Source organism: Eretmochelys imbricata, chromosome 1 (genome assembly GCF_965152235.1).
Source record: "Eretmochelys imbricata isolate rEreImb1 chromosome 1, rEreImb1.hap1, whole genome shotgun sequence".
NCBI classification, from domain to species: domain Eukaryota; kingdom Metazoa; phylum Chordata; order Testudines; family Cheloniidae; genus Eretmochelys; species Eretmochelys imbricata.
The window spans coordinates 111,269,952-111,297,399 of record NC_135572.1 but is presented as its reverse complement, the minus strand read 5'-3'; the positions used below and the strand labels follow the sequence as shown (position 1 = coordinate 111,297,399).

General features: G+C 40.7%; 1 protein-coding gene across 2 annotated transcripts in view; it reads left to right on the top strand.

Moving 5' to 3' along the window:
* The window catches only part of TUBGCP3 (tubulin gamma complex component 3), a 121,134-nt gene that overhangs the window by 56,170 nt on the left and 37,516 nt on the right, over positions 1–27,448 (top strand). For both annotated transcript variants that reach the window (XM_077813614.1, XM_077813607.1), the window contains exons 10-14: positions 8,344–8,476; positions 10,398–10,564; positions 14,561–14,671; positions 15,052–15,160; positions 26,309–26,498. In XM_077813614.1, the coding sequence (XP_077669740.1) occupies positions 8,344–8,476; positions 10,398–10,564; positions 14,561–14,671; positions 15,052–15,160; positions 26,309–26,498 (710 nt within the window). The remainder of the gene's footprint in view (positions 1–8,343; positions 8,477–10,397; positions 10,565–14,560; positions 14,672–15,051; positions 15,161–26,308; positions 26,499–27,448) is intronic.

Below are 27,448 nucleotides of genomic sequence, written 5' to 3'. Positions count from 1 at the left end.
AGGCTTGACAAAGCCCTGGCTGGGAAGATTTAGTTGGGGATTGGCCCTGCTTTGAGCAGGGGGTTGGACTAGATGACCTCCTGCGGTCCCTTCCAACCCAGATATTCTATGAAAGAAGCTGTACCTATTCAGAAGAAAGCTTTATTCCACTGGAGGTTTATAGCTTAGAATAGCAAACCAGCAGTCTCTGGTAGGTCAGTACAATTTTAGTCTGTGGGTCAATTTAAGGACAGATTTCTGGATGAGGTAAAACAGGAGTTCACTGCTGTGGTGGTGAAGAGAAAGTTATTTGCTGGAATGGCCTTGCAGGCAAGTCTAGCTGTGATGGCCTCTGCATTTTGAGCTATGGCTTTCATCATCACTATGCAGTACTCCATCTTGCTGGCAGTTGACCGGTCTTCCCCCCAGAGGTTCAACAAGCTATCCAAGATCTCTCATTTGAAGGCCCCTCACTCTTTTCTGAAAAGACTTACAAGAGGCTATGTGGTCTTAAGGATTCAAGGGTGACCCTTAGTCTCTGGTGATTTATACCAGCAACAAAAAGAGAGCAGTTCCACCCTCAGCAGTCCCAGTGATCTTTGCCTTTCATCCCTCCAGATCTGTCCAGAAATAATGGCAAAAGTTACAAGAGGCATCTTTCTCTTCCTTCCTCTTCTGCAGCTGCCAGTTCATCTAGGCAACTGGGTCCTCTTAACAAACATTTTGACCCATGGGTCAAAAGCAGTCTGTCATTCCTCGGCGTACCGTCATTCCACAGGGTACCATCTTTTTCCACCCCAGTATTTGCCAACCATCTGTCCCACTTCCTGACTGCTTGGGCCCACATCACGAGAGATAAGTGGGTCCTAAGCATGGTGGTACTGGGATACACCTTTCGAATTGTTTCTCTCCCTCCTTCCTATCCCCTTTCTCTGTCCCTCTTTAGGGACCACTCTCACAAGAATGTGTTGCTTCAGGAGGTCCAGTTTCTCATTCTCCTCCTGTGGGGGCCATACAGGAAGTTCCCTTGTTGTTTAGGGGATGGGATTTTATTCCCAATACTTCCTAATCCCGAAAGCAAAGGGGACAGGTTGGGGGTCTCAGGTCTATTTTAGATCTAAGATAGCTAAACAAATTCCTAAAGAAAATAAAATTCTGGGTGGTCACTCTAGCTTCTATTATCCCTTCCCTAGATTCTTCCAGTGACTGGTATGCAGCTCTTGACTTAAAAGATGCACATTTTCACATGGCTATTCACCAGAGCCGCTGAAAATTCCTCAGGTTCATGATCAATAAATCCCACTACCAATTCACAGTGCTGCCCTTTGGTCTGTCAGTAGTTCCTCATGTTCACAAAGTGCATGGCTGTGGTAGCAGCATTCCTGCGAAAGTCAGCCATCCACATATTCCTCTACATAGATGACTGGCTAGTAAGAGGCCAGTCCAGGTCTCAGGTACTGCCCTGGCTACTATACAGTCCAAACGTCACGTGCAGGTCGTTGTCCACCAAATCCTGAGTCTCCAACATTCTGGGCCTAAAATTGAACAAACAGCTCAGACAGGAATACTATCCTTTCCAGCAGCCTGACCAATCCAAGAGGAGGCAAAGATCACAGAGAGAGAAGCCCTTGCCTTTCTCTTCATCTCAGCAATCAAAGGCCTCCAAGCTGTCACTTTGACTTTTTAGGCTGAGGACTGTGTACTATCCAGTCTGGATCTCACTGGTCCTTCCCCACCTTTCTGGGACAGGTTGTCCCATTTTCTCTGTGCTTGGTAATTCATTGTCTCAAAGAACTGGGTGCTCAGCATAATGGAATCTGGATGGAAATTCCCTCCTTCCTCTCCCACCTATTACCCAGTCCCTCTTCAGGGATCCCTTTCACTAGTCTGTGCTAAGACAAGAAGTACAGGCTCTATATTCTTTGGAACCATAGAGGGCATGCTCTTGTGTCATCAGGGCAGGGAATTTTATTCCCATTACCTTCTGATACCCAAAGACAGAGGTGGTCTCAGACCATGTTAGACATTTAGAACCTCAGCTAATACGTCAAGAAGATGAAGTTTTGTATGGTGTCCTTAGCTACGATCATCCCTTCCCTCGATCCAGAAGAATATTATACTGCCTTCAACTTTCAGGACACACATTTCTAAGAGGCGATCCATCCTGGCCACAGGAGGTTCCTCATGGCCAGTGTAGGAGACTACCATTACAAATTAACCATCTTACCCTTCGGTCTGTTGTCAGCTCTGAGAGTATTTAACAAATGCATGTGATAGTGGCAGCTTGCCTACCCAAAAGAGACCCATCTATATCCTTATCTGGATGAGTGATGGCTGACAGAAATCTCATTCATTGAGGTGTGTTGGGCATGGAATCATAGGACTGGAAGGGACCTCGAGAGGTCATCTAGTCCAGTCCCCTGGATGTATGCTGCTTAAACATTTACACAGTTACCGGATACACTGTCCATATGCTGATAGCTTCAATCCCTGAAAACCAGAGACAGGCAACAAAAAATCCTGCTGCAGATGGCCGTGTTATGACCCACTGTGCTTCCCTGGGACCTGTGACTCCTCCAATTCTTGCTCCGGAGTCTTGGCCACATAAGTCAGTTTGCATAGATTATCCATGGCTTCATTCCTTGAGCCCTGTTCCAGAATAACAAGGATGAATAGAGAATTTAACCTGTGAAACTCAGGGTGGTCTTAGTGTTTGTGTGGTGGGGAGGGGGAACAGAGGGAATGATGAACCTCAGTGAGGCTGAAACAACAATGGCAATGGCTTGCTCCCATGGTCTTTTCGAGGCCCCAGTCTCCTACCAGCTAAGTAAAGAAAAAATCAATTTACATTGGCTTCTGGTACCAGAGACCATTCTAGATTGCATCAGGTCACAGATATTCACTGTATAACAGGCCTCCACATTCATCTTGTCCTAGTTAATCTTCTGTATTGTCTGTGTCCAGACAACAGGTTTGACATGGCAGTTAGGAAACCTGTTCCAAAAGCCTTTCATCCTCTCTTCTGACACCACCTCTTCCCTGTCTCTTTGGAGAAGGGTTTGTGAGGTTCTATGACGCATGGTGTAAAGAAATTGCCTCAGATTGCTGGGTACCCAGAAGCCTTAATTCAAAGTTACTCCATATACAGATCCTCATCAGACTGCCTCCCAACCCTTGTTACCCATCCCTCTTTAGGAATACACTCATAAGAATGGCTATACTGGGTCAGACCAAAGGTCCATCTAGTCCAGTAGCCTGTCTTTTGACAGTGTCCAATGCCAGGTGCCCCAGAGAGAATGAACAGAACAGGTAATCATCAAGTGATCCATCCTTTGTTGCCCATTCCCAGCTTTTGGTAAACGGAGGCTAGGGAAACCATCCCTGTCCATCCTGGCTAATAGCCATTGATGGACCTATCCTACATGAACTTATCTAGTTCTTTTTTGAACCCTGTTATAGTCTTGGCCTTCACAACATCCTCTGGCAAGGAGTTCCACAGGTTGACTGTGCATTGTGTGAAAAAATACTTCCTTTTGTTTGTTTTAAACCTGCTGCCTATTAACTCACGGAAGTTACTCTCTTCTGACTTATACTTCTAATCTCCATGAAGGTTGATGGCCTCCACCCAATCTTAGATGTAAGAAGTCTAAACAAATACATCAGAACTTCAGAATTCAGGACGATCACCATAGGGAATCGATGATTGATCTCCATACCAACGAGGCTATGTGGCTCTTGACTTGAAAGATGTTTACTTTCACGTTGGTACAGAGCAGTTGCACAGGAATACCTGAGCTTTTGCTGAAGAGAAAAACAGTCCCCTCCAAGAAGTCAGTAGTGCAGGGTATTTTTTTTTCGAAGTCTCTGGCCGTAATGACAGCCCACCTAAGAAAGAGTACATGGTTTTTCCATATTTTAAAGGACTGGGTTCTCAAGGCCAGATCACAGCAGGGGCTCTTCTGTTCTCTTGATCTAACATATCATTTTGGACTTAAAATCAACCGGCAAAATTTGAAACTGTTCACTTGTCAGGAACTCTCCTTTTGTAGGAGCAGTATATTTTGAATATAAACAACTTCTGCAGCCCTAGTCATGACACACCTCCAAACTAGGATGGGCAGCCTGCTTCCAAGATTTACACACATGGATTCTGCAGTCAGGCCAGGGCCTAGTCCTAAGTGCTGTCATTTTGAAGCCTTTTTCTTTGTTTGTTTTTTAGTTCAGACAGCCAAATCCTGAATTGCTGTTTCGTTGATTGATTAGAGACTACTGCCAACCTTACAGCACAGGTTACCCTGCTCCAAGCAAGCAGTCAAACCTGGTGGACGAAGGCGGAGAGCACCTGCAATATCACATGTGACCCTCAAGGGGGCACTGCAGAGCAGCCCTACCTCCCACACAGAACTAGTGATCTCTCTCTCCCGCCATCCATCTCCACCCTCTGACAAACAGGGGCTTGGGACACCATTCCTTACCCATCCTGGCTAATAGCCATTCATGGACTTAACCTCCATGAATGTATCCAGTTCTCTTTTAAACCCTGTTATAGTCCTAGCCTTCACAACCTCCTCAGGCAAGTCCACAGGTTGACTGTGCGCTGTGTGAAGAACAACTTCCTTTTATTTGTTTTAAACCTGCTACCCATTAATTTCATTTGGTGGCCCCTAGTTCTTATGGTATTGGGAACAAATGAATTCACTTTCTCCACACCACTCATGATTTTATATACCTCTATCATACCCCGCCTTAGTCTCCTCTTTTCCAAGCTGAAAAGTCCTAGCCTCTTTAATCTCTCCTCATATGGGACCCATTCCAAACCCCTAATCATTTTAGTTGCCCTTTTCTGAACCTCTTCCAATGCCAGTATATCTTTTTTGAGATGAGGAGACCACATCTATACGCAGTATTCAAGATGTGGGCATACCATGGATTTATATAAGGGCAATAAGATATTCTCCGTCTTATTCTCTGTCCCTTTTTTAATGATTCTTAACATCCCGTTTGCTATTTTGATTGCCACTGCACACTGCATGGATGTCTTCAGAGAGCTATCCACGATGACTCCAAGATCTTTCTCCTGATTAGTTGTAGCTAAATGAGCCCCCATCATATTGTATGTATAATTGGGGTTATTTTTTCTATGTGCATTACTTTACATTTATCCACATTAAATTTCATTTGCCATTTTGTTGCCCAATCCCTTAGTTTTGTGAGATCTTATTGAGGTTCTTCACAGTCTGCTTTGATCTTAACTATCTTGAGCAGTTTAGTATCATCTGCAGACTTTGCCACCTCGTTGTTTATCCCTTTCTCCAGATCATTTATGAATAGGTTGAATAGGATTGGCCCTGGGATTGGTCCTAGGACTGACCCTTAGGGAACACCACTAGTTACCCCTCTCCATTCTGAAAATTTACCATTTATTCCTACGCTTTGTTCCCTGTCTTTTAACCAGTTCTCAATCCATGAAAGGATCTTCCCTCTTATCCCATGACAACTTAATTTACGTAAGAGCTTTTGGTGAGGGACTTTTTTAAGGCTTTCTGGAAATCTAAGTACACTATGTCCACTGGATCCCCCTTGTCCACATGTTTGTTGACCCCTCCCCCCCCAAAGAACTCTAATAGATTAGAAGACATGATCTCCCTTTACAGGAAACCATGTTGACTTTTGCCCAACAATTTATGTTCTTCTATGTGTCTGACAATTTTATTCTTCACTATTGTTTCAACTAATTTGCCCGGTACTAACGTTAGACTTACTGGTCTGTAATTGCCAGGATCGCCTCTAGAGTCCTTAAATATTGGCATTAGATTAGCTATCTTCCAGTCATTGGGTACTGTAGCTGATTTAAAGGACAGGTTATAAACTATAGTTAATAGTTCTGCAATTTCACATTTGAGTTCTTTCAGAACTCTTGGGTGAATGCCATCTGGTCCCGGTGACTTGTTACTGTTAAATTTCTCAGTTAATTCCAAAACCTCCTCTAGTGTCACTTCAATCTGTGACAATTCCTCAGATTTGTCACTTACAAAAGACGGCTCAGGTTTGGGAATCTCCCTAAGATCCTCAGCTGTGAAGACTGAAGCAAAGAATTCATTTTGTTTCTCTGCCATGACTTGTCTTTAAGTGCTGCATTTGTATCTCGATCGTCCAGGGGCCCCACTGGTTTTTTAGCAGGCTTCCTGCTTCTGATGTACTTAAAAAAACATTTTGTTATTACCTTTTGAGTTTTTGGCTAGCTGTTCTTCAAACTCCTTTTTCGCTTTTCTTATTACATGTTTACATTTAATTTGGCAGTGTTTATGCTCCTTCCTATTTACCTCACTAGGATTTGACTTCCAGTTTTTAAAAGATGCCTTTTTATCTCTCACTGCTTCTTTTACATGGTTGTTAAGCTACGGTGGCTCTTTTTTAGTTCTTTTACCGTGTTTTTTAATTTGGGGTATACATTTAAGTTGAGCCTCTATTATGGTGTCTTTGAAAAATGTCTACGCAGCTTGCAGGGATTTCACTCTAGTTACTGTACCTTTTCATTTCTGTATAACTAACCTCCTCGTTTTTGCATGGTTCCCCTTTCTGAAATTAAATGCAACAGTATTGGACTGTTGAGGTGTTCTTCCCACCACAGGAATGTTAAATGTTGTTATATTATGGTCACCATTTCCAAGTGGTCCTGTTATAGTTACCTCTTGGACCAGATCATGCGCTCCACTCAGGACTAGATCGAGAGTTGCCTCTCCCCTTGTGGAGCTGTATTGATGGTACATTCATCTGATAGCGCTATTCTTACTGGGAATACAAAATGTCCAGGCAGGCTCCATGTGCAGAAGATGACAAGACCAGTGAGTGATCTCTGAAAACATCAATGGTTTACCATTACTTCTGCCCTTGGAGAACACATGCAATAGATCTTCGCCACCAGCGAGAACAGTGTGTCACGACTTTTGCTCAAGAGCAATTATAGATCAGGAGTCCCTCACAGATTCATTCCTCCTGGTTGGTGCAAAGACCTTTTTATAGGCATTCCCTCCAAAGCCTCTCGGATCCAGACTCCTACAAAAGATCCTGAGGCAGTGCAGAAATTCTTCTGAATGCATCAGTGTAGTCCAGACAGCTCTCGTATGCTGGTTTTCTGGTACACTTTCCCCCAGGAGCCGCCATATAGCTTTCATCCAACGCCAGACTGCTGTCTCAGGTACTTAAGAGTATCCTTTACCCTGATCTAGAATTGCTGTATTTGGCTACCTGGATGATAGACTCTTAACTAGTTCTGCCCTCTCTTGCTCTACAAGAATAAGAGGTTCTTTTCCAGTCTAGGCACTTGCCCTTCCCAAGGGCTAGGGTCAGAGATGGAAGAGTTTCTCTACTTGGGCGACTATTACAGGGGTTGTTCCAGGGTCCTCCTGTGTTCCCTTATATGGATTACTTGCGATACCTCAAGGAGTTAGTCCTGTTCCTAAAAGGCCATTTAGCTACAATATTGGCATACCATCATCTTGTCCAGTGCGTTCTTCCACTCTACAGCCATGTATTTCTTCATGTATTTGCTTGTGTACTCTCAGGCTAGGTCCCCTTATTAACAGGGGTTGGTGCCCACCCACATATGATACAGCTGCTTCTGTGTATGTTTCGAGCAGATGCCCTTTGGGAAGATTTGCAGAGCAGCCACATGGATTTCAATTCACACCTTAATTAAGCACTATTCATTAAATCTGAAGTAAAACTTTTTCAAAAGCACCCAAGTTCCATTTCTAGAAGTGACTTAGGCTCCTATATATTAATAGTACTCCATCTTTGAACTTTGTAGTTAACTTATTTGCTTTGTTCTGGTGACTTTTGGAGGAAAATTTCAAGAGGGTTTGTCCCATACAGAATTAAAATCAAGCTGCTGCTGTCACGGTAGAAGTTTCACTATTCATTCTGTTGCTCTCAGGATTCTTGTTTTACACATTTTGTTTTCTTTCCACTCATCTCTGAATAGCCTCTCTGATTGCCACCTGCTATCCTTCAACATTGTTTCTCTGTCCTTCGCTGCTTTTGTAACTACCTATCCATCAAGCTGTCTGATGCTTCTGTTGCATACTCGCCCCCTTGTGTCTTCCCTACCCTCTTTCTTCTGTCAGATCCGTTATTTTTACATTTTGCTCTGTGCTTTCATCTACACTTGATTCTTGGTTTCTTATGTCAGTTTGTGAAGTTGCAGGCTAAGAATTTTACGATAAAATGTACATATTGACTAGTTGCATATAATAAAATAACTAAACAAAGCTAACTTCAGAACAAAAATGTGGAATATCTGTTTTGCTGCCGGTAGTTGTATGCTGTGTTTTGACTGTGCCCTGTGTATTTTAATTTGATCAGCTGCAACTTGAAGATGATCAGGGTGTAAATTTGGGACTTGAGAGCAGTTTAACACTTCGTCGTCTTCTAGTCTGGACTTATGATCCTAAAATAAGACTCAAGACACTTGCAGCACTTGTTGATCACTGTCAAGGTCTGTTATTTTTGAAATGTATTTCTTTATTTTTTCAAGTTTTGTAACTTCAGGAGTGATTGTGCATGCCAAGCATGGATGCCAGTTATATTAATTATATTTGAGATTAAACTAGTAGATTTCTGGTAGTGATGTGGCTATCAGGTAAAAATGTTCACCTTTCCTTCAGACAAGTCTGTAAGCAGTAGATCCATCAGACTGTCTTCAGCATTTTAAATAGTTATTTACATAACCGTAGTAATACTCTCATGCACTTTTGTAAATTTACTTAGTAAAAACACATTTAAATTATTATTTACTTTATTTCCTTTCCTGTTGTTGCTGGTTACCAGCATAAATGTTTGTGCATAAATGGAAGCTTTCTTCTTATCAAAATAATGCAGATTCTTCAAACTGCCCATCTAACTAAAACTCATTGAAATCTCTTGTACAGGATACATGTGAAAAAAAAAATTAGGGTTAATGGTCACTTTTTCATATTCTTCATAAGTTTCTTACTCTGTGGAGCCTGAAGATTAATGTTCTGCTTTGGAGAATTACACTAAGAGCTGCCCTCTTTCAAAATGGGTGCCATCTCCCATTGCTGTAGTGGGTCTGAGTGTTCCTCTGACATGGAGGGTGCATAATCTGCACTGAGGAAAACTTGTCTTCACTCTCATTGGAAACAGTGGGAGGCTATGGTCATTTTGAAACCTTTTCTTAATGGAAGAATGCATATGGCCTCGGTACCACAGAGAACAGTGAGAAATGATAGTCATTTTGTAAGAGAGAGTTCATTGAGTTTCTCTGAAGAAAAAGATTTTATGTGGCAGTCTGTGCTGACAGACTTTCACTTATGTGACATAACGGTAAAGAGAGACCATTAATCCTAAGTGTTTTATTACTAAAGCTACTCAGATTGCAAGAGGAAGGGGGAAACTCTTCAGGGGAAGATGGGAAGGATTGGAGAGAGGGGAAGAACTGTGTGCGTGCGTGCATGCGCACAGAGGAATGTAGGGAGGTGCAAGAGGCAAGGATAATTTAGAGGACGAGAGAGGAAATTGAAATGTACCCTCAAGCTGGGTTTATAGTTGGTTTGCTTCACCAGAGCAGTATAAAGCAAAAACTAACCGGCAAGCTTGGTCTTGCTTGCTTCAGGGTGGCATAAAACAACCAGAGCTTATCAGTGGATGTGTCCAAATGTTAAAATTGAGATTAAAGTTCGATATTTAATATTTAAATCTTCCTTCTAATTTTTTTTAATTGTCATAATTCTAAATGTATGTCTACATTGCACACTCCGTTTGGTGGTGTGTAGAGTACATACGCTACATGACCCCCTTTACTCCCAGCAGGGGTATAAATAGCAGTGCAGATGATGAGGCACTGCTTAAGTGAGTAGACTAAAAGACACACCTAAACCATGTAGTGTACCTGGGTATGTACCATAAATAGCTCTCTACTTGTGCAAGCTGCACTGCCCTCATCTAGACTGCTATTTTTAGCAGTGTAGTATCCTGCTGCCTCCCTACTGCCAGTCTTTTCCTGCAGCAGGGAGCTGCCAGAGCCTTTTACCACTGTGGGAAAATGCTCTAGCGGGGGGACAGCAGGGAAAGATTCCAGCAGCTCCCTGCTGCCAAGACTTTGCCTATGCCTCCACGCTGCCAGAGGCTTCCACTGACACGTGAAGCCACACACCCCAGTGTGACTGCAGTCTGCTTTTCTCCACAGAATGTAGCTATATATACCCTAAGCACTGCTGCAAGTGGCATGCATTGTAGACATAGCCTAAATGTTTATATGCATTGGATTTAAAATTGCTGTATAACAAGATCAGAGATGGACAGACATACAGCTAGTCATCAAGGCCTGAAAAAAGTTATTTTTGAAGTATAAAGTACATAATCAGAACCTGCTCTCTTTCCTTCGCCTGTCTCCTTAGGAAGAAAAGGTGGTGAACTAGCATCAGCTGTCCATGCCTACACTAAAACAGGAGATCCCTATATGAGATCCCTGGTACAACACATTCTTGGCCTAGTGTCCCATCCTGTCTTGAATTTCCTTTACCGTTGGATTTATGATGGGGAGCTGGAGGACACATACCATGAAGTAAGTTATGTGTAACTAGTAATGTTATCAGGTTTCAGAGTGGTAGCTGTGTTAGTCTGTATCAGCACTCCATACATCTGATGAAGTGGGTTTTTAGCCCACGAAAGCTTATACCCAAATAAATTTGTTAGTCTTTAAGGTGCCATAAAGACCTCCTCGTTGTTTTAGTAATGTTGAGACCTCTTTCTAGTTATTTGAGTAAAAATCAATGAGACGTTTGAGTGAGAACTGCAGGATTGAACCCACTATGAGCATAAGAATAGTTCAGTTGCACATTAAAGTATGAAATTGTCTGTGTAATTTACTGTGTATGTAACTAAACTACATGTGGTAATGACCTGACAGATTTGGATAACTGATTCATCTAGTCCAGCATGCTGCCTCTACTCGTGGCAAAAAACTGACGTTAGAGAGCCCAGATCCTCTCAACCTCTTTCCGGAAAGTGTACTCCTAACAGTATGGTGTACAAAATTTGTTCTAGCCCTTGCAAACAATCCATTTGGTGCCTGAAGTATGAGGTTTGACTATTTCTCTTGTTTTGTAGTTTATTTTTATTAATGTCTTATGTTTACAGTTCCTACTGTTATCCTAGGCATTAGTGCTAATAATTTTCATAGGTTCCAAGGCCAGAAGGGACCACTGTGAGATCATCTAATCTGACCTCCTGTGTAACATGGGCCATAGAACTTCCCCAAAGTAATTCCTGAAGCATATCTTTTAGAAAAACACCCAGTCTTGATTTAAAACTTTTTAGTGATGGAGAATCCACCACAACCCTTGGTAAATTGTTCCAATGTTTAATTACACTCCTTGTCTCAAATTAATGCCTTATTTCCAGTCTGAATTTGTCTAGCTTCAACTTCCAGCCATTGGATTGTGGAATACCTTTCTCTGCTAGATCAAAGAACCCATTATTAAATATTTGTTCCAGATGTAGATATGTAAAGTGTAATCAGGTCACCCCGACCTTTCTTTTTAAGCTAAATAGATTGAGCTCTTGGAGTCTTTCACTTTTTCAAATTCTGTAGAAAATGTTGAGAATGAAATACCTTTAAAAGTCCTACAAAATTTGCTTTGACCTTTGCAGTAATAGAGTCCTATAAAATGCATCCTTAATACATGAATAACTAGAACATCACCTTCATAGTACCTCCTTATTCTATCATTTAACAAAATTAATCATCAGAGTATTCAACTCTTACATAAGACTTTTTATTCACAGATCTTGTTGGCACTTCACTGTTAACTGTACATGTTTACACTTACCTCAATCATCTTCACGCTTGCTTTTCTCCTTGCCAGGCTACAACTCTGTTTATGTAATCTTATTTTGAATTTCAATGAGATTTAGAAGCCTAAACTCCATTTTTAAAGAATGCTTAGGTTACCGAGTTACCGAGCATATCCACTGCTAGGCTTCTCAGATCCTGGCTCCCGCTCACTGGGGTTCATTTACATCTGTGGGCAAGGCTGGATTAAGGCCTAGGCAGAATAGGGATCTGCTTAGACCCCTGGCTCAGTCATGTCACAGCATCAGAATCGATTTCATTTAAAAATACCTTCATAAACATTCATAGCTACAAAGAAAAGCCTGAAAATGTGACTTGATTGTAACTGATGCAACAATGTCTGCTAAAATCGTGCAGAAGAGGAGGAGGAACAGCAGCAACTACTAGCTATAGGGAGAAAGCTATCTGGCTTGTGCAGAGGAGGCCTCTTTGGTTATGTGGGGACAAGGCTTGGATATCTTCCTGACCTCTGACTGATTGACTCCCCCTTGGTGAGTTTCTCATTCCCCTGGCCTCAGCTTCTCACATCTAGTGTTCTAGCTCTACAGGTCAGGTTTATTCAGAGGAAGAAACTGATGGTACTCTTCTAAGTGCCATCCACTTGTGGCACCAAGTTGAGTTGCTACTCAGAAGATTGTGAAGTAGTTCATGATATGACTGTCACTCTTCTTTCTTACATGTTTTGATCGGCACTGAGAACAATTTTGACATTTAAATTTTCCTCAGTGGGCACCCCATTGAGATAAATGTTATTCACACTTCCCAGAACTATTTCAGGCTTTCTGCAGGCTCGCACAGGCATCTTTGCATCAACTGCACTTGGTTGAGAACAAGATGAAAACCTCAGCATTCTAGATCACCAACCCAACAGAAGCCTGCCCAATTTGAATATAGAATGTGGCACTTACCACATTTTGGACTACACTTTAAATAGTAAGCCAGGAATTCTCAAAAACTTTTTGATAGTGTAAACCACATCTTAATGGAGACCAAGGACTTGAATGTGTCTACATAGGAGTAGGAAATGTCCCTTATGGGAATGTCCCTTCCCCTTTGTGATCACATTGCTTGCCTAATTGGAATTTAGCATGCCTGCCTACCAGACAAAGTGACATTAGGAAATAATTTTTATAAGTTCCTATTTGTTTTTAATGAGATTTAGCAGTTGGCTATAAGTAGGAGAACCAGTACTATGTGGCCAGTCAGCTCTCCATGAATCACAGTTTGGAAACTTCTGTTAGGTACTTTCCAAACTCCTATGTAGACACATTCAGGTTTCATGAGTATGTGGTGTATTCCTGTCGCATCATCTTTCCTGGATACTATCAATCTACTAATCAACTAAGTTTAATGAAGAACAGGAACTGACAAAACAGCAGCTAATTTACCAAATACTAGGATCTTAATGAAAGTGCCCCAGCCAGCTCAGCAGCAGATCCTGTTTTTTTTTTTTAATTTATTTAGCTATTGCTGTGTTGTCAGTACCTTCAGAATCTGAGTAAACAAGAAAATACATAAAACAGTATGTTGTGTGTTAATTAAGGTTAGTCTGTACATAACACTTAACACCAATCCCAAAGAACAAGAAATTGTAAGTTAAGGCATCTAATTATGCATGCCCTCTACACACCTCATTACAGACAATGCATCACAACCATAACTCTCCCCTCATGGGGATGAAAGTGTTAGAGTTCGTTCTTCAGACTGCATCATTACAAACAGACCAGATTTCCCTCAGCCCACTATCCTATCTGTACATCTCTCACTCATGTTTGAGGTAGAGGGTATTGGAAGGCAGGAGGGGCTTGGAAGAGCCTGCCAGTCTGCAGTCTGGGCTGTTGCTCTTTGTTATATTATTGCGGGTAGCTGCCTGATCCTGACTTTCCAGTTAAACTCTTTTATGATAGATCTACAAGTCCTTGTTTAAAGAACTTAGGTGGGAAGAGAGTGCCCAGAAAGGGAGCTACCTCCTCCCAAACTCCTGGCTTCTCATTGGCCTCATCCTTTGCAAATAGGGACTGGTTAGGCAGAATGGCCCGCATGAGAGATCATACCTGAGACAGATCCAGTGTATGCCCTCCCAGATGGAGGCTTCTCCAGATCAAGCCAGGGTCTCTTCCACAGAAGATTTCAGATCTCTGTGAAGAGACTATTCAAGTCAAATAAAAGGCCTTTCTCTCAAAAAGACTCTCTGGGCAAAGGGAACAGCTGGCAATATGCTGGGGTTTTTTCTACCACCTGTCAGAGATTCTGTGAGACCAGAGATGTGATCCTTTTTGTGCATATCGCAGACTCTTCCCATAGAGGGCATAGCTTCCTTGAAAGATCCTTCTGACGAGAAGCTCAGGAGAAATAATGAGCTAGTTTTGGTGGATTCAGCTATGGCTCTTTTTGTGTGCCAAAATGCTGCTGTCCACCAAAAAATACTGCCTACACAGCATAAAAGTACCAAAATGCTTATACAAAAGTACAGTTTGACTTCTATGTAATATGTGCATGAACTATTCAAGGAAACAACAAAACAAAAGAAATCCACTCCCCAAAAAAGCCCAAAGGCGGCAACACCTACTTGACATGGGACTATAAATAGACATGTATATGTAATATGCCTCCCCTTAGAAATGAAATACAAGAGGGGGTGTATGTGTATGAAACGTAAATACCAGGTAAATTCCTTTTATATCTAATGCTTCTGTCAACCTGCAGTTTTTTGTAGCTTCAGATCCTACAGTTAAAGCTGACCGGTTGTGGCATGACAAGTACACTTTGAGAAAATCAATGATCCCTTCGTTCATTACAATGGATCAATCAAAAAAGGTATGGGAAAAAGGATTATTTCTTTGATGTGTCATTGACCCTTTGCTGCTGTTTATGGCTGGAATAACATTAAGAACATGTAGCATAAATTTAGCCAAATGTTCTGAACCTGCCATGTTGTCTGAAAAAGGTGTGTGGATAACCTGGATTGTTACTTTGAGATGGAGGAAGAAACTTTTTGTTTTGTGTAATTGAATTACTTTGGAAAAAAAAAAAGGACTTTTAAAAACAAGTTGTGCTTGATATATTTGACTACATCCACGGGTTCGTCTATTTTTCAGGGGTTGGGAGTGAGGCAGCAACAATTAACTTACAGACAACATCTCATTTTTATTATTTATATAAAAATAATTTCTAAAATGTTGTTCTCTTGTGTTTAGGTGCTTCTAATAGGAAAATCCATAAACTTCTTACATCAGGTTTGTCATGACCAAACTCCATCTACAAAGATGATAGCTGTGGCAAAGTCTGCAGAATCACCAAAAGATGGTATGATATCAAAACTGATAGCTTAATTGTACCTTTGAACTTCAGACCTGTTGTAATTAGTCTTACACAGTATGTGACTTTAAACTATGGAGTAACTTTTTGGTTTTGGGAAGACCAGGAAGGGGAATTAAAAAATAATAATAAATAAATAAATAAATAAATTCCTGTATATTCCTTAAAACCTGTATCTTAAGTCATTCTACAAAAGATGTCTCAGGAAGATGTAAATATGTAATTTCCCTCTTTAGTTCTGTAGTTGTGTATATAATGAGAAGTGCAGGCAAAAATCAAACCATTTCCATCTTTTGACAAATTTTTTGTTGTAGAGTTCTAATCACTCAAGTTTATTATAAAAATCCTCATGATAATTAGTGACCTTTTGACAGATTAATTTCGCAAGATTTTGTAATAATTCTGAGAGCTGTTAAATTCTATGATATCTGAAATTATTCTCACGGTTATAATTAAAAGAATGAACGGTACAGACATGAGGGATAAAAACCTTTCTGTGATAAGAAACTCGGACACATGGTGAAAGGCAACAAGAGCCAAGTGGCATAGAACATATATGTGGCCTACAAAAGAGTCGTCATCTTCCATCAGATCTGATTTTAACAGTACATAATAGTCAGTGTTTGAGCACTCTAACATAAGAGAGACAAGTGGATGAGGTAATATTTTTTATTGGGCCAACCTCAGTTGGTGAGAGAGAGAGAAGCTTTTGAACTTATGCAGAGCTCTTCTTCAGGTCTGGGAAACGAGTACAACCTGAAGAAGAGCTCTGTGGAAGCTTGTCTCTTATTGGACCAACTTTTGTTGGTGAGAAAGATTACCTCACCCACTTTGTCTGTCTAATAATCTGGGCCAACATGGCAACAACAACACTACACTCTAACCTAAGTAATTTGAAAATATTTTATAAGGTAACTTTTTAAGAGAATTAATGTGATTTATTAAAATGGCACTCTTATGAGAGAGAACATAGTAAATTCTTGTTCTCATTTATGATGACTTATCCCTTACAGTGATTGGAAGAGTGTCCTGTTGTTGAATACTTGTGAAAGTCCAACCAGATTCATAATTAAAAATATTTTTTACTCTAAATGTTATGTTTGTTTATTAAAAACTAAACAAAGGTGAATAACATGCAATACCTACGGTCCTACCACATCCAAAAAAGTGATTTTGTCAAAGTAAAGTTTAACTGGATTTTTTTGCTTATAGAAAACTTTCCCTAATAATGTTTTTAATGTGCAAAATGCATTTATACATAGAAAAATGTAGTTAAGAACATAAGAACCACCATACTGTGTCAAGCCAATGGTCCATCTAGCCCAGTATCCTGTCTGTGGACAGTGGCCAATACCAGGTGCTTCAGAGGGAATAAACAACAGAGCAATAATCTAGTGAACCATCCCCTGTTGTCTGCTCCCAGCTTCTGGCAAACAGAGGTGAGGGACACTCAGAGCATGGTGTCACATCACTCACCATTGTGGCTATTAGCCACTGATAGACCTATACTCCATTAACTTATCTAGTTCTTTTTTTTTTTTTGAACCCTTTACAACATCCCCTGCCAATCAGTCATTGTGTGAAGAAGTACTTTCCTTTGTTTTAAAACTGCTGCTTATTAATTTCATTGAGTGAGCCCTCATTCTTTTGTTATGGGAAGGAGTAAATAATATTTTCTTACTCACTTTCTCCACACCAGTCAAGATTTTATAGACCTCTATCATATCTGGAAGCTGTTCCATACCCATAATCATTTTTTTTTGCACTTTTCCAGTTCTAATATATCTTTTTTGAGATGGGGCAACCAGATTTGCACGCAGTATTCAAGATGTGGGTATACCATTGGTTCATATAAAGGCATTATGATATTTTCTGTCTTATCTATCCCTTTCCTAATGGTTCCTAACATTCTGTTAGGTTTTTTGACTGCTGCCACGTATCGAGCGGATGTTTTCAGAGAACTATCCACAATGACTCCAAAATTTCTTTCTTGAGCGGAAACAGTTAATTTAGGTCCCATCACTTTGTGTATAGTTTGGATTATGTTTTCTAATGTGCATTACTTTGCATTTATCAACATTCATAAATGTTCCTTTCAAAAAATTAAACCGTGATGTTTCTGTGGTTGTTAAATAGACTCCCAATACTATGTTGTGCATACTTGATCAAAGTGTGCATTTTGAATATCATATTAATAAAATGATTTTTTGTGAGTATATGAACCCTATGCACTTTTTCCGTCCCCTCCTAACTCTTTTTCATGTAATCTAAATTCTGTGGGTGTAAAAGCTTTATCCTCTGAAGTTCCTGACATCTGGTAAAATCTCCTTTCTACCATACCTGTTCTCAAATTTCATCCAATTTGCCTTTCTTCTCTTGACTACTTCTGAACTGAATTTAAAAAACAAAACAACTTTTGATTCTTCTGCAGGAGACTCTTTCCCTGCAGTTTCATTCTGCAGTTCCCTCACTGTAGGAGCTCGACCTCTTCCTTATGCTCCTTCCTGCTTCCTGCTGCTTTTTATATTTGAATAATCTTATTCAACTCTGGTGGGACTCATTTTGTAATCTGAGCTAGTTTAGCCCCAGATTCTCCAGTACATGAGCAAGCCACCCTTTTACATAGGGGAATTAATTTTTGAGTTTCAATGAACAAAGGAAACAAACTTGGAAAAAAGTCTCTAATCTTTCAATTGCAGTAATTTTAGATGTTACAAATGACACTAGTTAAAATGTTTTCAGACAGCAGTAGGTTTTTTGTTTTTTAAATTGACTCCACTCTAGTCCTACTCTATTATGATCTTGGCAAGATTGGGGACTATAACCTCAATACACAGTTTGGTTTGGTTTGTTTGTTTCTGTAGTGACAGTTATGCTAGATGTTGTACAAACATAGAACAAAAAGACAGCCCCTGCCCCTACCAGTTTACAATTTAAGTATAAATGATATGGTAAAATAAAATTATACAAATTAACATAGCAATGGTTATCTTGCCCATCCACATAAGAATAGAAAATTCTGTCAGTGGTGAAACTGCATTTCTAACTCATCCTGCCCTGCCTGTGCATATGTTCTTATTTGCTTAATCTGCCACTGTTGTGAAATTTCCCTTTATATAATTAATTATAATAGGGCAAATTAAAGAGAGTTCCAGTCTTAATTCTTTATTCTTTTGCTTTTGTCATTTTAAATCAAATCCTTAACTTTACCTGAATATATGCCTTATTGCTTTAATTAGCTTTGGATTTTTTTTACAATAGCATTAAAAACAAATCTTATGGAAATGTATGAGAGAATGCGACAGCTGTTAGTATATTAAAAATATGTATTCAGCCAGTTTAAAAATATACACAATTTACCCATGCACAACAACGTTAAAAATTGTTATAGTCCTAGGTGTATTTAGATGGATTGTAAAAATTGATGTATACTTTAGGTGTATGTATAGGTGTAAATCTTTATTTAAGAAGTCTTAAATTTATGAAATATTTTGCTGGTAAATCCTAAATGGTACATTTGGAAATACAGGGTTAACTTTTGCAAAACATTGCAACCTAGATGCATGTGTGAAGGCAAATATTGAAGTAATGTGGTGAATTTGCACAAAATTTTGTACGTCGTTTCCCATTTAGATAGTTCAGTCCATGTTGGTACACAATCAGTACTGTTTTGCCATTGTAATTTTCACAGGAAAATTGCATGGCTAGAATTCATTACGCCTAAACAAATTTTAAATGAGTAAAAACTGACACATTTTGATATTAGTTTGACAAACACAGTCCAAATTCACCAGTTTTTTTAGAAGTTTGGCTTAAAGGGAAGTCAACTGGTTAAGTTTTTAGCAAATTATTTTATTCAAACATAAAATTGCTGTCTTTAAACTAACACTGAGTTCTGACAGTGAGTGGGTGTAACCCAGGTAGCTTAAGTGCAGTGGAAATGTAGTGATTTGTAGAATACTGTCATTATAATGACTAGAAATAAGTTTATTTACAACAGAAATTTTAAAAAACAGTAGCTGTAACTGAAGACAAATTGTCAGACATAAGCTATGTTATTAGTTCCCTTTTTAATTTATAAATCCACCACTAGAATCACATAGTTCCTAATGTGGTGCTGAATTTACTAATCTTTCTTTGTAAAAGAGGTTTCCTGCATTCTCTATCTAATTACTTCCAGATGATACCAGATGTGATTGGAAAGAGAGCTTGTCAGTCTCGTTTAACTTATGATATTTTTGATGAACAATTATAGAATGACTTTACTGTTGTAATATAAATTAATTGTAAGCTTTCTTGATGGTATACTTAGACTTTTGTATGTTTACTTATTATATAACAGGAAAGTGAAGCTTTCTGCCTAGAGCATAAAGTTGTAATTCTCTGTTTGGTCATTACTTTGACCTGCTTACTATCAGTGCTGATAACAAAAAAAAAAAAACCACAACAAAACAAAAAACACCCAAACAGAACTTGGTTTCATGGAGGTAGAGATCTATATCACTGTAGGGTTTCAAATTCCAGTATGTTTAAACTTAAAGGTTTTGCAAATGCCATTGTTTGTTTTTGGCTTCAAGAATCTACTACTTTGAAGAGTAGCCAGTTTGTCATAATACTACTTAATTACTTAAGTGGTACCTGTTTCCTAGTGGAATGGAGAAGAGAGAGTGAGGTTATGACTGACTTGTGTGTGACAAAGTTGGGGTTAAAAGTGTTGAGTTCCTGGCTCCCATGTTCAGTCTGGGAAATTACATTACATCTTGTGATGCAATGGCAGTGCAATGAGTGAAATAAGCTCAATGCCATACTAGAGTTGCAATTTCCAAATAAAAATGAGAGCTAGGATCCTGTGTCTCTCCTGTGCTTTCACACAGCCTGGAGAAATAATCTGCCTGACTCAAATGCAGAGAGGTTGAGAGCCAGACCAGGTGGAGGAGGGAAAGGAGTAGATTGATGAGGACTGTGGTGAAACTGGGGCCTGGGTGAGGGTAGAGAAACTGAGGGTGGGAGTTGTGGGGGCGTGGGGATAACTAGGAAGAAAGACTGGGACTGGTTGGACAAACAGGCTGAGGCTGGGACCACTGGTGGGGTGATGGGGATTTACAGAGGTGGGGGGAAGAGACACCAATCAGTCAAGGAGCCAGGTTGTCGGGAGTTAACTGCAACTGGCTGGTCAAGGAGACTGAATGAGGGGAGAGACTGAAATTGGATGACAAACTGGAGCGGCGGAGGGAACTGTGACTGGCTGGTCAAGGAGCCGGGCACTGGGTTGAGGAACCAGGCACTGGGTTGAGGAGCCGGGGACTGGGGAAGACATAGTATCAGGACAGGTTGTGGGGACCAGGGCAGAAGGGGTCAAGCTTGTAAAGGAACTGACAGAACAGTCTGTGACTGCTAGAGAACACTTCCTTCAGAGCCTGGAATGGAACCCAAGGTTTCTGAGTCTTTCTGTTTCTCTGCTGTCAGCAAATATCTGTGAAACCTTCTGGCAAAAGTGTCTCTCTCATCCCTGTTCGATGCTTGACCACACAGAGGACAACGACCAACTGTTTCTGTCAATTACTTTATGTCAAGTGGCAGAGGTCTGTATGGTGGATCCAAAGGTTCCAACCTTGATAATGACCCATGTGGGTGTCAGTGTTATGCCACAGGGTGAAATGTCTGTGTTCAATTTGCAACTTTAATATTCTTTAAGGGTTTTTTAATGTGTATGTGTCGCAGGGTGACGACTGGGTGACGACTCACCACTGCGGCGCCTCCTGCTGGTTGTCCAGGGAATTAGCCCTTTTCAGCCAGGAGTGCCCTCTGCTGTTTGGTGTCTCACCTGCCGCTGGCCCCGTGCCCCTCCTGGACCTGTGGTGTGGCCACCAGACAGTGGCAGTTCCCCATGCAATGGCCTTTCTGGAATCCCTGGGCATTTCCAGCGCAGGCGGGTTCCCATTCCAAAAGGTCATATTTGGTGGCTTCAGAGCCCAGACTGCTTCCACCACCAGAACACGATCCAGGCTCTGGTACCGTGTACCAAGAGACAGTATCACAGGACCTAGCCAGTGCTGAGGGTGAAGAGCAGGGCTCGGTGCTGGTTCAGATGTCTTCCTCCTGTTCCCCAGATGAGGCGGTCATGGGAACTGATATTGTGCCCCTGCAGGAGGATTATAGGGTGCACCAAAGCTAAGGAGGGTAGCTCAGAACCTGGGTATCCAAGTGGAGGAAATTAGAAAGTCTTCCCACTCCCTTGTGAACGTCTTGGCGGCAATTGATCCTGCAAGGGTGACGTTGCGCGCCCCCCCCCTGCCAAATGATGCTATCACAGACCCCATCAGGGCAACTGCAAAAGAGACAAAGAAAATACTTTGTCCTGGTGACAGGGTTCAAGTTCCTGTATGCACCCTTACCACCAGGCTCTTTGGTGGTGGCAGCAGCCAACAAGCGGGAAAGGCAAGGCCAACAGGGACTGACACCTAAGGCCAAAGATGAAAAAAAGTTGGACCTTTTTGGGAGGAAGGTCTGTTTGGTGGGGGTTTCCAGCTAAGGATCACTAGTCAACAGGCACTCCTGAGCAGGTACAATTTCAACTACTGGGACTCTATGCAAAAATTTAAGGAGTTGCTACCTCAGGAGTCAAGACGAGAGTTTGTGGCACTCATAGAGGAAGGCTAGTCCGTGGCAAAGGCGTCACTACTGGCTGCCCTGGATGTGCTGGACTCTGCAGCCCGATCCATGGCTTCAGCTGTGGCTTTGTGGAGAAGCTCGTGGCTTCAATCCTCAATCTTGCCACACAAGGTCCAACAAACTTTGTGGGACTTCCCCTTTGAGGGTATGTCATTCTTTTCTGAGAAGACAGACTCCAAACTTCACAGTTTAAAGGACTCAAGGGCCACACGTAAGTCCTTGGGCCTTCATACTCCAGCCCCTGTGAGGAAGCACCACAGGACACAGCTGACTGCTCGCTCCCCCCGCCTTCCTCCCCTTCCTCGCTCCACTCCCTCCTTTCCCCCCTTTACAGGATTATAGTGGGAGGAGGATCAGGGGCTAGAGAAGGAGATATCTGCCACAGTCTTTACCTGCGCTTGAACCCCCCAGACCCTCGGTGGGGTCAAAGCAGGCATTTTGATGGAACTTTTGAGGATGATGTGCCAAGACAGTTCATGGATCCAAATTCCCCCATTTTTGTGGACCTGTTATCCCACTTCTGTTGAGCGTTGGCCTGTATCACCTTGGATCGATGGGTCTGTGCATGGTAGCACTGGGATACACTCTTCAGTTTTGTTGTTCCCCTTCTTCCCACCTTCCATCCCTGTCCCTCTTCAGGGATCCTTCTCAAGAGCAGCTTCTAGCCCAAGAGGTGCGCTCATTCATAAGGGAGGGAGCAGTGGAGAATGTTCTGCCAGAGCTAAAGGGCTGGGCGTTCTACTCCTGGTATTTCCTAATCCCAAAAGCCAATGATGGTCTCAGATTCTGGACCTGCAAAACCTCAACAAAAATATTCTCCCTATTCCAGTAGCCCCATTCCAATCCCCCCCCCACCTTTTTTTGAAGTTTAAAATAAACTAAAAAAATGTTAAGAAGTATTTGTGACTAACAAATAGAGACTAACAAATTTATATGAGCATAAGCTATCGTGAGGTACAGTTCACGTCATCGGATGCATGCAGTAGAAAATACAGTGGGGAGATTTTATATACACAGAGAACATAAAACAATGGGTTTTACCATACACACTGTAAGGAGAGTGATCAGGTAAGGTGAGGTCTTATCAGCAGGAGAGAAAAACAAAAAACTTTTTGTAGTGATAATCAAGGTGGGCCATTTCCAGCAGTTGACAGGAACATGTGAGGAACAGTAGGGGGGAAAATAAACATGGGGAAATAGTTTTACTTTGTGTAATGACACATTCGCTCCCAGTCTTTATTCAAGCCTAATTTAATGGTGTCCAGTTTGCAAATTGGAATTAATTCAGCAGTCTCTCGTTGGAATTTGGTTTTGAAGTTTTTTTATTGAAGATTTCCAACTTTTAGGTCTGTAATCGAGTGACCACAGAGATTGAAGTGTTCTCCAACTGGTTTTTGAATGTTATAATTCCTGACATCTGATTTGTGTCCATTTATTCTTTTACGTAGAGACTGTCCGGTTTGGCCAATGTATATGGCAGAGGGGCATTGCTGGCACACAATGGCATATATCACATTAGTAGATGTGCAGATGAACGAGCCTCTGATAGTGTGACTGATGTGATTAGGCCCTATGATGGTGTCCCCTGAATAGAGATGTGGACACAGTTGGCAACAGGCTTTGTTGCAAGGATAGGTTCCTGGGTTAGTGTTTTTGTTGTGTGGTGTGGTTGCTGGTGAGTATTTGCTTCAGGTTGGGGGGCTGTCTGTAAGCAAGGACTGGCCTGTCTCCCAAGATCTGAGAGAGTGATGGGTCGTCCTTCAGGATAGGTTGTAGATCCTTGATGATGGAGAGGTTTTAGTTGTGGGCTGAAGGTGATGGCTAGTGGTGTTCTGTTGTTTTCTTTGTTGGGCCTGTCCTGTAGTAGGTAACGTCTGTGTACTCTTCTGGCTCTGTTAATCTGTTTCTTCACTTCCGCAGGTGGGTATTTTAGTTTTAAGAACGCTTGATAGAGATCTTGTAGGTGTTTGTCTCTGTCTGAGGGGTTGGAGCAAATGCGGTTGTATCGTAGAGGTTGGCTGTAGACAATGGATCGTGTGGTGTGGTCTCGATGAAAGCTGGAGGCATGTAGGTAGGAATACCGGTCAGTAGGTTTCCGGTATAGGGTGGTGTTTATGTGACCATCGCTTATTAGCACTATAGTGTCCAGGAAGTGGATCTCTTGTGTGGACTGGTCCAGGCTGAGGTTGATGGTGGGATGGAAATTGTTGAAATCATGGTGGAATTCCTCATGGGCTTCTTTTCCATGGGTCCAGATGATGAAGATGTCATCAGTGTAGCACAAGTACAGTAGGTGCGTTAGGGGACGCGAGCTGAGGAAGCATTGTTCTAAGTCAGCCATAAAAATGTTGGCATACTGTGGGGCTGTGCGGGTACCCATAGCAGTGCCGCTGATTAGAAGGTTTACATTGTCCCCAAATGTGAAATTGTTATGGGTGAGGACAAAGTCACAAAGTTCAGCCACCAGGTTTGCCATGACATTATCGACATATTACTGACAGCTTGTAGTTAATCTTTGTGTGGAATGTTGGTGTAGAGGGCTTCTACATCCATAGTGGCTAGGAGGTGTTTTCCGGAAGATCACAGATGGATTGTAGTTTCCTCAGGAAGTCAGTGGTGTCTTGAAGATAGCTAGGAGTGCTGGTAGCGTAGGGCCTGAGGAGGGAGTCTACATAGCCAGACAATCCTGCTGTCAGGGTGCCAATGCCTGAGATGATGGCATTGTTGTATTTGCACAAAAGTGTAAAATAACACCATTTATTTAAATGCATATTTCAGGTAATACTTTCTTCCCTTTATTACCTTTTTACCTCCAAATTGACTAACGTTGGAGATGATGGAAAACTACCAGATCACTAACGCCATCCATTCAACAATGCAGGATTATTCCCTACAATTCACTTTCTTGTGTTTTTTGTCCACTTAAACTTTAAATGGAACAACCCTTTCCCATTGGAGAATCTCATTCTAACATATTTCACTCTTAAGAAATTTTTCATATTTTGTCACAGTGTTCCCTTTCTTACATTTCTGCCACTGTTTCTAACTTCTGTCCCTTTATACAATTTCTTAGTTTTGTTCAGTTTCTTCTAGTTTGAGTCCCTTATATCCATTTATTTTTAAAATATCTGTAGGCTGCTTATAGCTCCACCACATACACATTTTTTCATTTACCTAGTTATGCATATTTATTAATCTTTCTTTGTAAATGTAATCTAGTTTCCTGGTAATTTTTGTTGTTTTTCTCACTGAATTTCATCAATGTCAATGGTAACATGATGTGAAGGTTATAAATACAATATTCCAGGTGCACTTTTACCATAGTCATGTAGAGATGGACTATTGCCTCCTTATTCATTGATGTGATTCCCTTGCAGTTTTGAAGCATGTGTGTATTGGTCACTCCTTTTTCCATCTCCGCCCCTGCCACTGAAAACCCACATTTAATTTTGATGCTGCCAGCTCTTGTAACTTGTATTGTGAGTCCTGTGATAGTTGGTGTTTTTGCTTAAAGCGCCAACTCCTGGATTCATGTGATTACATGAGAATCTCAGCTTTCTTTATTTAAAAAAAAAAAAAAAAATTTTATAGCCTCCATGGTTGTAGAGAGAAGCTGGAATGTGAATTCTATAGATTCAATCAATAGAAGGCATATAAACGAACATACATTTATTATTTTCTAAAAATCTCAACTTCTTAGTCAATCTCATGACTTTTTTAGCCTGACACTTGCTTTTGCACGCTCATGATTGGTAATACTGAATTTACTTTCCACTCACACTTAAGTCTCTTGCAACATTGGTGCTTCCTAGGTTTCTCCCTCCTGGTATGTATATATTTCAGCTATTTCCCCCAAGTATATCATTTCTTGGTTGCTTGCCTCTTCACCTGCATTTAAATGTCACTGTTACATTTCTGCCACTGTTTCTAACTTCTGTCCCTTTATACAATTTCTTTGGTCTGACAAGTGTTTTCAGCTCTAAGTAGAATGTCGGGATTACAATTTAACTCTTGAAAATTTAATTTATATTATTAACCCACAACTCTCTCAACTTTTAAAGACTTGTTTTAGCCATCACAGCACATTTTGTCTTGTCCCCTTTTGCATACACATCCTGTTTGTATGTTCTATTGGATGGTTACAGAACAGTGTGTGATCCTGACTACCACAGTATCACAGCAGATGGCGAAAGTAGACAGATATTTTTTGTAAAAATTATGAAATAGTATGAGTTCTTAATTTGAAGGTCAATATTGATGATCTTTGCCTAATGTTGATTGACACTGATGTACGGGCTACTCCAGACATTTCTCTATTTTTCATGGATAGGTCAGTTCAGAAATAGAGAATTAGAATCTGTGGAAGTGGTAATACCTCTACATTTGTATAATTTTTTTCATCTTCAGTGTTTTTCTTAAATATGTATGTTAATAACCTTGTATTTTCTGTTTTTGTTTTTGCAGCTGCTGACTTGTTCACAGATTTGGAAAATGCATTTCAGGGAAAAATCGATGCAGCTTACTTTGAGACCAGCAAATACTTGCTGGATGTTCTCAATAGAAAATACAATTTACTGGAGCACATGCAGGCTATGAGGCGCTACTTACTTCTCGGTCAAGGAGATTTTATAAGACACTTAATGGACTTGCTTAAGTAAGACGACAGGCAGTACAATTATACTGCATTTTGATTATTTGCAAATGTACAACAAATAATTTTCTAAGAAGAAAATATTTTAATGCAGCTAATATTTTATTATTATAGACATCCTTAGATTCAACAAAATATTAGACTGGATTTTTTTGACCTTTTAATAGTAGTTGAAATTTGTTTTTTCCTGTAAGTAGTAAGTACAAAAGAATTTCAAGATCTTTAAAAGCTGAACTACTGTTACCCTCTCCCTCCTGATGTGCTCTGGGCTGCCTGCATTTCCAGTGCCCGTGCTCTGTGATTTCTAAATTCTTTCTCACTTTCTAGTACTTTTAAAACACCACTCATGAGCAGGGCTATAAATACAACATTTCTACATCCTTTTAAGTGTATTGCGTTCGTTCGTTCTTTTTCTTCCTTTTTTTTCCAAAATGTTTAGAGTATGTTAGTAAGATTTATGATTACAGCTTCAACTGACAGCTCACATCTTTAACGTTTGGCACCCTCAACTGCAGGCATAAGTGCCCAGCTGAGTTTGTAAGAAGCATACTTGCATAGCATCTTATTTTAGTTCGTGGTCATGTTGCTGAAATTTCATGTGCAAGAATTAAAAAAACCATTAAGCAGCTCTCCTTTTCTACAAAACAGATTGTATATTAAAAAGCTTCCATTAACTTGATAAACATCAAAAACAACTTTGGCCAACGTTTTTTATTGATAATGTGTCTGCACTTTTTAAGAAAGCAAATAATGTGCAGCAGAAAAACTGGGGATCATGTATAGAATCAATACTGCCTTAAACGCATAATTAGTGGGGAAAAACAACCTCTTGATGTAGAACTTTAAAAAGTTCCCATTAAACTGAGGATTATAGGCTTTAGATACTTTCATCAGCCAGTCTAAGCACTTCAGATTAGTATGTACAAGTCTCTCATAACCACTATCTAAAATTA